Raw genomic sequence first — 13071 nt, 5'->3', positions numbered from 1 at the left:
ATGTAGACGCAAACATTAACATGCTCACAGAACAAAACACCATAGCACACATGACTACACATCGAAACACAAATATACATCAACGCACCGTTATAAAGAATTTCAACACGTGTATACATACACTGACATGTCAACAGGCGTGCACACAGACACATGGAGAAACAGACGCACACAGAAAGGGAAACAGTAAGTAGTCACCTGATGAAGGGGCAATGCTCCGAAAGCTCGTGCAACCAAATAAATCTGTTGGACTTTAACCTGGTGCTGTGAGAGTACTTACTGTGCCGACCCCAGTCCAACGCCGGCAACTCCACAGAAAGGGAAACAAACATTATTAAAGTGACAGAAATTAACACATAGCAATAGGCATAAACACATGTGCACGCATTAATAGTGGCATTAATATATATTCATAGACTTCACACAATAATAGTCATATATACACAATGACAAAAGAATAAAATATGCGCACAGATGCAGACACACAACTACACAATCAACAATCACTGGCAAATGTAGGCGCACATTAACACTCATAATCACATATTAACTCAGAGCCAAAGATTAATGCAGAGCACGAGATGCTCATGCACACGCACACAAATGCAAAATCTTCAATACAAACGGTAGGCAAATGATGAAAGTAAAATTTAAACGTGACTTTTTAATGGAGATATCCACAGATTTATTATCCCAATGTCCAATGAACAGATAAACACGTTGAGAAACTGAATTAAGCTCACGATCTACTAAACATTTCCACCATAAAGAAGCACAGATCGGAAATTACATCCCAACTCTTAAACAACAACATTCACAGTTTACAGATCAGTAACCATCTGTGAAAATAATCATTGATTAGTGAACGTTCCTCGATATCAGTGATAATATTCTTCAATAAGGGATAGTTCCGAATTGTCAAAAAATCAACTGATTTTCAATTAAACATCTTCAGTGCTTTCTGACATGGACTGTCCAAGGAATGTCAATAAAGATCAGGTGTGAAAATAGTTACGGAGATCGGTTACTGAGTGTCCTGAGCTTAAGAGGAGGTATACATTGAAAATTAAGTTCAAGAATAAATGATCAGTTTAAAAAGGAGAACTGGGAAAAGAAAAATAACAATAACATTAGCTGGATAAATAAAGTAATCTAATTTCATATCCTGGTCTCCATCCCCTAGACTCAACCGACCGCATCTGGATTGAAGACAATGAGGATGATAACAGTAACATCTGGACAACGGCTTCCACATTCATTGTCCTGTTCTTCCTGAGCATTTTCTACAGCACTGCGGTCACTCTGGTGAAGGTGAGATGATTGAATGCACTCACATATCAAACTGACAGAATGGATTTGAAAAATCTCTCAATGTTCCATTAAAAACTCTAACTTTAATGTCCTGCATCATAAACATCTGCTTCATTATTGTATCTTTCTTTTACAGATCAAGTGATGGGTTGAATTTTGGATGCTGCAGATTTCCCTCAGCTGATTATTATGATCTCCGTATGACACAAATACAATATCTGCCCTTGGTGACTCTATCAGTAAAATTCTCTCAGTTTATCATTCTGAATCTGTAACTGAGACAATCATAGACGGTATTTTTTTCAGAGTGAAAAGTACGAGGCATTTTTTGTTATAATGTAATTGTGGTTAACAATTTCCCCATAGTTTAAATATCATGTATAAATAAGAAACTTTTCTCATTCCTTATCCATATTTGTTAATTCCTCTTTCTATTAAGGTCCTGTTTTCTCTTTCTGGTGTATGTAACAGATGTACAAATATTGACGGATTCCCTGTGCATGTGTTGTGTTCTCAATGTGAAGCTCGATCGTTAAATTCACTTTTCTAACTTTAAAAAATAATGTCGCTGTAAAATATTCTGACTTTTTAAAATAAATATTGAATGAAAATTTAACCATCTCTGGCTTGGCTTAATTCCGTTTTCCAAAGCCCATCAACTCCGCCCCATATTCCATATTATACGGTTTCCCCTCTTTCCCAGACATGTCTGTTCCCCAGTCCTGTGTGGGATGTGTTTGAACTCAAGGCCGTTCAGTGAAAGAGTCACTGCGCCACCCAGTGGCCCATCCGTATAAAGACACCTTCATCTCTGCCTTTTTATGATAAAATCCAGAGACAGAACGAGTGAAGAATGAGGAGAACCTCGGTGATTTCACTCATAAACTGGTCTGTCACTGACCGAGTTTCAGTTAATTCTAAAAAGCAAAGGCTCTGTTTCATCAGAGGCCGATGCAGGACAGTGTGTGGCAGAAGATAGTTTCCTTTACACTGCCCCTTAAAAAAACTATCAGTGTCGCTGCAGCGTGTGAATCTCTCTATATTTCGTCCGATGAAATACTTACAAGGCAGACATGCCACAAGCTAGATAGAGAACACATACAGAGCAGAGGTGCAAACCATGAGGTGAAACCAAGAGACTGAGGTGCATTTCACATAAGCACATAATAGATTACAAATTTCCAAATTAAGGCGAGTGCTATGGGATCATTTGACTACAGACAATATAAAACAATATAATTTAATTACAGACAATATAAAACTCACGTGGCAGATATCTCTGTGTAAGGACGGAACATTTATTTAAAACAAAAAACAGAACAACAGACTTTAACCTGGTGTTGTTAAACTTCTTACTGTGTTTACCCCAGTCCAACGCCGGCATCTCCACATCATGACTACCATCGATCAGAAGGGTAAACAGCAGCACAGTCTCTGCCCAAAGGCTTCCCCAGTTCTGCTGCACAGACTGGGAACCTCTTCAAATATAAATGTTTTTGATTTGATTTATTATTGTCACATGTATTAGTATACAATGAAAAGTATTGTTTCTTGCACGCTATACAGACAAAGCATGTCATTCATAGAGAAGGAAATGAGAGAGTGTAGAATGTAGGGTTAGTCATAGCTAGGGTGTAGACAAAGATCAACTTAATGCAAGGTAAGTTCATTCAAAAGTCTGACAGCAGCAGAGAAGAAGCTGTTTTTGAGTCAGTTGGTATGTGACCTCAGACTTTTGTATCCTTTTCCCGACGGAAGAAGGTGGAAGAGAGAATGTCTGGGGTGCGTGGAGTCCTTAATTATGCTGGCTGCTTTGCCAAGGCAGCGGGAAGTGTAGACAGAGTCAATGGTTTGAGTGATGGATTGGGCTACATTCACAAACTTTTGTAGTTTCTTGCGGTCTTCAGCTTCTCGCATTCACCGCCATTCATTCATCCCTCCCTCTATCCATCCCTCCCGACAATAAGAACCATTCACTCTGCACAGCACTTTCAGCCTCATTCCCCCAGTCATTATTCCAGCCTTTATCACATCCACCCTGCTTTCAGACACTTTATACCATTAGATATTACAATTCAAATTTTATAATCTCTCCAATTTAATATTCAGGGAGATAGACAGCAGACAAATCATCAATTCCACTCCCACACGGAGCTATGGGATAAATTTATACATTTTCTAATTTCACATTAAAACCCACACACCGAGCCTCAGATTTGCTTCTGTTATTATTTTAGTGCCCAGCAAATTATTTGGACTGAAATTGACATCAACCTTTCGTGGTCTCAATCTGTCTCTGTGTTTGTGAGAGTGGGTGTGATAGTGTGTGTGTATATTTGTGTAAGTCAGAGTGTTTTTTTGTCCACATGTCTGTGTGTGTGAGTTTGTCTGTGTCTCTCTGAGAGTGTATATCTGTGAATGTGTTTGTGTATCTGTGAGTTCGCCTATAGCTGTTTCTGAGATTGGTTTCAATTCTCTAAATAGGTTCGACTGCGTTAATATAAAAATAATAGGAACAATAAAAATACAGCAGCACAATCCTCCAACGTTTCTAAGTTTGAATAAGATCCTTCAGTAGTCTGAGGATTCAGTGATCTCCCAGGCAGAGGCCATTTACCACCCATCGCCACTAGAGGGAGCTCCCTCACTGTGTCTGTGTGTTCACTGCAGCAGGAGGTGGGCGGAATGAAGGAATCTTGTGTTACTGTCAATCTTTTCATGTTTAAAAGATGTTTTTGTTAAAAGCTAATGGGCCATCCTGTGACTCTGTTCATCCACATTTCTAAAACAAAAAGGTAAATGTTATGGTCAATTGAGCCAGCGTCTTATTCTGGAACCTTCCTGTCCAGTAGTAACACCAGCTGGGATTGTGACGCTCTCCATCTCCTCTTAGCAGCTCATCCTGTCCAGGAAACCCACCTTCTGTTTTCCCAATTCCCACTAAACTGCTTTTAGATTTGAGTGAGTTTGTATAAAATAGATAAAGGTGGAGATTCAAGATATGTAACAAGTGAATAAGGCACAAGATTCCACAGATACTGAATAAAAATAAACTTTCCTATACAAGGTCAGAAAGGTAAAACAATTTACAATATGTGGAAGGTAAAACGTTCAAGGACTTTAGAGAGGAAAGGGAGATAGAGTCATAGAGGTTTACAGCATGGAAACAGGCCCTTCGGCCCAACTTGTCCATGCCGCCCTTATTTTTTTTTAAACTCCTAAGCTAATCCCAATTGCCTGCATTTGGCCCATATCCCTCTATACCCATCGTACCCATATAACTATTTAAATGCTTTTTAAAAGATAAAATTGTACCCGCCTCTACTACTACCTCTGGCAGCTTGTTCCAGTCACTCACCACCCTCTGTGCGAAATAATTGCTCCTCTGGACACTTTTGTATCTCTCCCCTCCCACCTTAAACCTATGCCCTTGAGTTTTAGACTCCCCTACCTGTGGGAAAAGATATTGACTATCTACCTTGTATATGCCCCTCATTATTTTTTTGACCTCTATAAGGTCACCCCTCAGCCTCACTATGAACACATGGATGGGACATTTTGAAGCATTTCCCACAGTCTGAGCATTTAAAAGGTTTTTTATCACTGTGAACTCGCTGATGTATCAGCAAATGGGATGATTGAATGAATCCACTTACGTGGCCTCTCCCCCGTGTGAATGCGTTCGTGTGTCAACAGTTCAGATGACTGTCTGAATCCCTTCCCACATTTGGAGCAGTTGAATGGCCTCTCCCCAGTGTGAGTACGTTGATGTCTCAGCAGGTGGGATGACCGAGTGAATCCCTTCCCACACTCAGAGCAGGTGAACGGCCTCTCCCCGGTGTGAATTCGCTGATGTGCAGTACGGCTATACGATTGCCTGAACCCAGTCCCACAGTGACAGCATCTGTATGGTCTCTCGTCAGTGTGAACATGTTGATGGGACATCAATTCCCAGGAACTTTTATGACATTTCCCACAGTCTGAGCATTTAAAAGGTCTCTCCCCGGTGTGAAGTCGTTGATGAGTAAGTAGGTGGGATGACAGAGTGAATCCCTTCCCACACTCAGAGCAGGTGAACGGCCTCTCCCCAGTGTGACTGCGCTGATGAGTTTCCAGCTGGGATGGGTAATTAAATTCCTTCCCACAGTCCACACATTTCCACAGTTTCTCTATGGAGTGACTGCACTTATGTTTTGACAGGCCAGTTGATCGGCTGAAACCTCGTCCACACACAGAACACGTGTATGGTGTCTCTCCACTGTGAACGGTGCTTTTTCCTTCCATGATCAAAATCCACTGATATTCAGGTTATGATAAATTGGGTGACTCCGTCAGCTCCTGATATGATGTTTGTTTTCAGTTCCCGGACTGCAAATTGTCCCACTCCAGTCCCTGTGAAATTGATTTGAAACAGGCAAAAGGGAGTGAGAGAGAACCCACACAAACACAAAGGCAGGTTGTGAAATTGAGCTGAATGAATCTGGTAATTTGTGGGGCCGGCACTGGGGAAAAGAGGCCAAGAAAACTGATCGATTGTCATAAAAACCCAACTGGTTCACTAATGTCCTTCAGGGAAGGAATCTGCCCATCCAGTCTGGGTCTACACATGTCTCTGGCTTCTATGAGAGCTGAGGGAGAGAGAGTGCGTGGGGTAAAGGAAAAAGTGACCACGAAAACTGGATTGTCTTAAAAATCTGACTGGTTCACTAATGTCTTTCAAAGAAGGGAACCTGATCTGTGTCAATACAAGAAACTGGCTTCTATAGGACAAGGACAGAGAAGTGGGAGAAGTTGGGTGAAGGAGGCAGATTTTAGATATTTACAAGACTGATTTTACCATTTCGTCGTGCCCGAAAACGGGCACGGAAACTTGATAAAGTCGGACGTGAGGCTATTAACATGATCCGCGCTCGCGTCCACGCAGATGCCCACTTTACCAAGGCCCAAAAATGGCTGCGATCTGAATTGCGCCCAAAACGGGCACAACGGCGATTTAAATGCATTTGCATGCATTTAAATTGAATTAATGTGCTGCGCCCCAACTTTACCAGCATTTCCCCCTTTACCGTCACGTTTGCATGTCCAGATTTGGCGCGAAACAGACGTGCTCAGCAAAGGTCTGTTTCGGGCGCTCCAGCTTCTGAAGAGGTAAATTCAGAGCTTCCAATGGCTCTCTGACTCAGATCGATGGCGGGGTGGGGGAAGGAAGGCGGGCCAGATCATTCTCTGGGAAGGGGGTTGGGGGGGGGGACGAGAGGGAGGCCAGATCATTCTCTGGTGGGGAGGGACAGATCGTTGTCTGGAGGGGGGGCGGGGGGAGGTGGGGGTGAAGGTGGGTGGGGGGAAGGGAGGCCAGATCATTCTCTGGTAGTGGTGGTGGTGGTGGAGGGGAGGGGGAGGGGTGGGGGGGGGGCGGGGGGGAGGAAAGGAGGTCAGATTGTTGTCTGGTGGGGAAGGGGGGTGTGGAGAGGGAGGCCCGATCGTTGTCTTGAGGGATATGGGGGGGGAGGGGGGGGGTGGAGGGAGGAGGGAGGCCCGATCATTCTCTGGGGTGGAGGGAGGCCCAATCACTCTCTGGTGGGGTGGGGGGGGGGGGGGGACCGCTGTCACTCTGCAGGCGATCGGTGGGGGTGGAAGGGAGGCAGAGGGTCACGATCAGTCTGGGTAGTGGGGGGGGCTGGGTGGATAAGGGGGACAGTTATGTTGTGGGAGTGGGGCGATGTCTGTGGAGGCCATCGCTTCCAGGCTGCTTTATCCGCTTTTTGCAGCCCAGGAGGGATGTGACAGAGACGTGTTTTTCAATTTTTTTTTCTCACTGCGCATGCGCAGTTCAAAGCTCCGATTGGAGCTGCAGCGAATCTGGCGCGATAAGCCCTGCCCACAGTGCGATTCAGACTCGCGGGTTTTTTTCAGGCTGAGTGTGTAAGGGGGCCTCTGAGAACAGGTTGCCAAGTCGGATCTGAATTGCGCCCAGATTCAGCACTTAGAATGAAAATGGTAAAATCGGGCCCAGAGTCTCTCAAAGCCCTCACCCACCACCAATGAGAAGGACAGGGTAGCAGTTGATGAAACCCATTACCCCCAAGTTCCTCTCCAGCTCGTACAACATTCTGATTTGTCTGAAATCCAGTATTCGGTGATCAGAAATTTCCTCCACTTAAATATTGGAAAGCCTGAAGCCAGAAGATGAGTTTCTTCTGACTTTATATCTGCATCATCACTAATCTGCACCATCACTATTTCCACCTCAGTAACATCGCCTGACTTTATCCATGCCTTGGCTCATCTACTTCTGAAACTATATATAAATTTGATTATTTTAACACACTCCAGGCTGGCTTTACAAGTTCTACCCTTCATAAAATAATCTAAAACTCTGCTGCTTCTGTCCTCTCTCTCACCAAGCCCGACCCACCTATCGTCCCCTCTGCCCTCTGACCCACTCTGACTCCTGGTTCAGCAGCACCTCAATTTTAAAATGCTGATCATTGTTTTTAAATCTCTCCCTGGCTGCCTCTCTCCAATCCAACAACCAGTTCTGAGACTGACAAATATCCCCCATCCAAACAGGACACACATATTGAGCAGCTGGAGACTGCAGCCTGGAACTCGGTATTGGGAGAAAGGGATGAATGAGGAGAGGCAACATTCGCGACTCCTCAGATACTGAGTCAGTCCATGTTCAAATACAACAAGATCTGGACAATATCCAGGCTTGGGCTGACAACTCACATTCACGCCACACAAATGCCAGGCAATGATCATCAGCAGTAAGATATAATCTAACCACTGCCCCTTGACAATCAATGTTGTTACCGTCACTGAATCACCCACTGCCAACAGTGGCGACAAGAGCAGGTCAGAGGCTAGGAACACTGCAATGAGTAACTCACCTCCTGATTCCCCAAAGCCTTTCCACCATCTACAAGGCACAAGTCAGAAGTGTGATGGAATAGTCTCCATTTGCCTGGATAGGTGCAGTTCCAAAACTCATGAGGCTTGACACCATCCAGGACAAAGCAGCCTGCCAATCAGCCTGTTTGATTGGCACCACATCCACAAACACCCACTCCATCCATCACCGATGCTCAGTAGCAGCAGTGTATACCATCCACAAGATGAACGACAGCAATTCACCAAAGATCCTTAGACAGCACCTTCCAAACCCATGACCACTTCCATCTAGGACCAGGACAGCAGATACATGGAAACACCACCAGCTGCAAGCTCCCCTCCAAGTCATTAACCATCCTGACTTGGAAATATATCACCATTTTTTCACGGTCACTGAGTCAAAATGCTGGAATTTCCTCGCTAACAGCAGTGTGGATGTACCGACACCACATGGACTGCAGTGGGTTCAGGAAGGCAGCTCACCACCACCACCACCACCTGCAGGGCAACGAAGGATGGACAGACAGCCAGCCACGCACCTGTCCCAGACGTCAAAGATAGCCGCGCCTGCGCTCTGCTGCCCCTACAAACATGGCAGCTGCGCCTGCGCCCTGCTACACATTGCCCCTTACAAAGATGGCGCCGCCACATGCACACCAATGCACGTTTTAAATCAATGAACAGTTAACCCAGGCCGAATACAACGAGTTGCGGGTCATTTTGGTACAAATGGGGGAACGGGGAATTTCTTTTCCGGGGTTTGGGTTTGAACAGCATGTTTACGAAGCCTCTCGACTCACCCACCTGATTGATCGCTCTTTGCGCGCCGCTCTCGACCTCGTATTAATCTCGGATCCGAGTTAAAACCGTCCGTCCGCCGCCATTACCCGCATTGCGCATGCTTCAGATCCCGCCTCCTCATTCACTCTGATTAGTTGGACGACCAGCCGCTCCCGCTCGGTCCTCCAGCCCCGCCCCCTTTTACTATTGGTCCAGAGCTGCCGTCAATCAGTCCCTGGGCATTGTGACGTTGGGCATGCGCAGTGCGGCTCATGTCCAGGGACAGGCGCTTGTTTGTCTGATCTTCAGGCGGGAAGGAGGCGGATAAGCGGAGGCAGCGTTAGGGGCAGTGGGTGGGAGGGGAGGCTCCACACACCCAGTGGAGGCTTCAACACCCCCAATAAGGAACTAGCGGCACCGCCTCAACACCCAACACAACGGCAGCTGCAGCGCTTTCTCCCGGGGCCAGGCCCCAGTGGACAAATGTGGCTTCAGGAAGGAAATGCAGCAATGGGTTTGTGAATGAGAATCATCTTTAACTCACTTTACTGACCCTGGAGCAGGAGGAGAGAATGGGGGGAATTTCTATCCTGCACTCACACTGATGGATTTGTTTTTTGTGGGTTCTCTCTCATTCCCTTTTTCCTGTTTTAAATCAAGTTCACAGGTTTTCAGAAGAGGAGGATTTGCAGCTGGGAAACTGAAACCTAATATCACATCAGAATCTGATGGAGCCGGCACCAATTTATGAGAACCTGAATGTCATAGTATTTTGAACATGGAAGAAAATTGCACTGTTCACAGTTGAGAGACACTGTACGCATGTTCTGTGTGTCGACAAGACTTCAATCACTCATCGGGCCTTTTGGACTGTTATTGCAGTCACAAACGGATGATGGCATGGAAATGTGGGGACTGTGGGAAGAGATTTGATTTTCCATCACAGCTGGAAACTCATCGACGCAGCCACACTGGGGAGAAGCCATTCACCTGCTCCCGGTGTGGGAAGGGATTCGCTACCTCATCCCAGCTGCTGAAACACCAACGAATTCACACTGGAGAGAGGCCGTTCACCTGCTCTGTGTGTGGGAAGGGATTCAATCAGTCATCCAACCTAGCAATACACCAGCGAGTTCACACTGAGGAGAGGCCATTCACCTGCTCTGTGTGTGGGAAGGGATTCAATCAATCATCCAAACTAGCATTACACGAGCGAATTCACACTGGGGAGAAGCCGTTCACCTGCTCTCAGTGTGGGAAGGGATTCACTCACTCAGCCAATCTGCTGAAACACCAGCGAGTTCACACTGGGGAGAGGCCGTTCACCTGCTCTCAGTGTGGGAATGGATTTACTCACTCATCTCACCTTCGGAAACACCAGCGAATTCACACTGGGGAGAGGCCGTTCACCTGCTCTGTGTGTGGGAAGGGATTCAGGCAGTCATCCACGCTGATAAATCACGAACGGGTTCATACTGGAGAGAGGCCGTTCACTTGTTCCCAGTGTGGGAAGGGATTCATTACCTCATCCAGACTGCTGAGACACCAGCGAGTCCACAAGTAACTATTGTCATTGGAATTTTGCTGTTAACCATATTCAGACTGAACCATGTTCATTTGGATCTGTTTCTACTGAATTGAAAAATAACTCCAGCTCTGTTACAGGAGTTAATATAGTTGGTCTGAAAAGGGGAGGATTTGGGGCCAGGAAACTCGCACAAAACATCAGGTCAGGATTGGATGGAGCCACACAATTTATCATAACGTGAAAAGCAGAGAATTTTGAACACAGAAGAAAACAGCACAACCACAGTCACATTAGGGAGAAACCATGGAACATGGAGACTGTGGGGAGAGATTCAGTTACCCGTCAGTGTTTGAAACAGAGTTTGCCGCACTCATACTGGGGAGAGGCTCTTCACCTGCTCTGAGTGTGAGAAAGGATTCACACAGTCTTCCCAGCTGATTACACACCAGTGAGTTCACACTGAGATAATTTAGATGCTTTTACTGTGGGACTGGGTTCAGGGGACCATCTCAACTCACTGTACACCCGTGGGTTCACACTAGGGAGAGACCATTCAACTGCTCCGAGTTTGAGATTCTCTTCCGAGGAAGAGATTCAGCCGATCATCCACAATGCTGAGCCACCAGCGAGTTTACAACTAACTACAATGCTTGGATTTTTCTGTTAATCACATCCAGGACCGAACTGTGTTCAACGTAAGTGAACTGGCAAATGAGGTTAAGGGACAGGTCAATAGAGATGCAGTGGCAGACATTGATAGGAATATTTCAGAAAACCCAGGACAGATGCATTCCAATGAGAACGACAAATTCCAAGGGGAGGACCCACCATCCATGGTTCACTAAAAAGTTAAAGACAGGATCAAACTGAAAGAAAAAGGTAAACAATTGCACAAAGACAGGTGGCAGGTCAGAAAACTGGACAGAATATAAAGAACAGCAAAAAATGACAAATGATGAAGTCCATCGGGACCCAGGGATTTGTCAGCCCACAGCTTCAACAATTTGCTCAGTACCATTTCATAAGTAACGGTAAGTTTCCTGAGTTCCTCCCTCCCTTCCACATCCTGATAGCATATTACGTCTATCTTCTATTGGGTAGAGTACTCGACTATAATGAAGACTGATGCAAAGTACCCGTTGAATTCATCTGCCAGCTCCTTACTTTCCATTAATAATTCCCAGACTCACTTTCTATAAGATCAACATTCACTTTTAACTTTTTTTTAAATTTAGATATCCACATAAACTCTTACTATATATACATCTGTATATTTCTAGCTGTCTCTCTCTCATACTCTAATTCTTCTGTGACATAATGTGACATAGTGTGACATACTGATAGTGTGACATAGTGTCACACTATCAGTAATCCCCACAGCTTGCCTCCTGGACTTGCTGGCTGTCCTGTCTGGAGACAATACACATCTCTTTAACCTGTGCTTAATGCTCCCTCCACTCACATTGTCTGTATCTTTAAGACCTGGTTGGCTGTAGAGATTTGCATTCTAATCAGTATTCTGTAACTTGATTTTGTGTCTCTGTGCCCTGTTTGAGAGCAGATTTCCACTCCATCTGACGAAGGAACAGCGCTCCGAAAGCTAATGGTATTTGCTACCAAATAAACCTGCTGTACTTCAAATAACAGCCCAGGACTGCAGTGTGTTTTGACAGAAGTCATAACACTTCTATCAAAACACACTACTCAGGTTGCCAGACAATCAAGGACCATAGACACATGTTTATTGATAAAGCAGCTATGTGTACGTGCCCTGTTGATGATTGGATATTGTAATTAGGGAAAAGTGGAGTTGGTGTAATTGGTTAAACACTACTATGGGAAACAAATGAAGTAATCAGAACTATTAGTTTGGAGTAAAATTTCAATCTGTGTATGTTAATTACCTGTAGTTGATCCTAAAGGTATAATTGTATTCTATTGTATTCCTTTGTTCTAGGAGTCTGTAGCCACATGTGTGGAAACCAGTTTGCCCTGTTATAACTTGAATAAAGGCCAATTGTAGACTCCAAAAATCTTCATCTGATTTCTCGGGGGAGTGAAGAGCTGGATAGCTGATGAAGTTTACTAACATGGGGCATGGGGAAAAGGCAGGAGAATGGCACAAAGCCATAATGCTCATTGGGAGAGCTGGTGCAGACATGGTGGGCCAAATGGCCTCCTTCTGTACCAAGCTTCTGTGAAATTCAGGTCCTGATGAATTGAGTGACTCTATCAGATTTTGATGTGATGTTTGATTTGTACTTTCTATCAGTAAATCCTCATCTTCAAATCCCTTGTAAAAGGAGTTGACGGTGTCAGTGTCACTATCAGTGCAGGATAGAAATTCAGAACAGACAATTCCAGTTTCTCTGGAACATTCTTTCCACCTGTTTCCTCAAACATGTGATTCAATAAAACTAAAAGACCAAAATCAGCAACAAAGTCCCAACAGAATCTCCCTCTCCAGGACCACCTGGGCACAGACCAGACCACAGAAGATCAGCCGGCAGCCAGAGTGACCCCCGCCTCCCCCTTCAGCCCCACCCATCCTGGATCTA

At 45.0% G+C, this 13071-nt stretch overlaps 1 protein-coding gene across 1 annotated transcript; it reads left to right on the top strand.

The window, feature by feature from the left end:
- The first annotated feature begins 9678 nt into the window (after positions 1-9678).
- On the top strand, positions 9679-10549 carry LOC144482736 (uncharacterized). Its single transcript, XM_078201575.1, has one exon. It carries the CDS (start codon positions 9878-9880, stop codon positions 10547-10549), a length of 672 nt encoding a protein of 223 aa, XP_078057701.1. The 5' UTR covers positions 9679-9877.
- The last annotated feature ends 2522 nt before the right edge of the window (positions 10550-13071 follow it).

Source organism: Mustelus asterias, unplaced genomic scaffold (genome assembly GCF_964213995.1).
Source record: "Mustelus asterias unplaced genomic scaffold, sMusAst1.hap1.1 HAP1_SCAFFOLD_42, whole genome shotgun sequence".
In the NCBI taxonomy this organism is placed as follows: domain Eukaryota; kingdom Metazoa; phylum Chordata; class Chondrichthyes; order Carcharhiniformes; family Triakidae; genus Mustelus; species Mustelus asterias.
The sequence above is the reverse complement of the archived record's forward strand: the minus strand, read 5'-3'. Positions and strand labels throughout refer to the sequence as shown.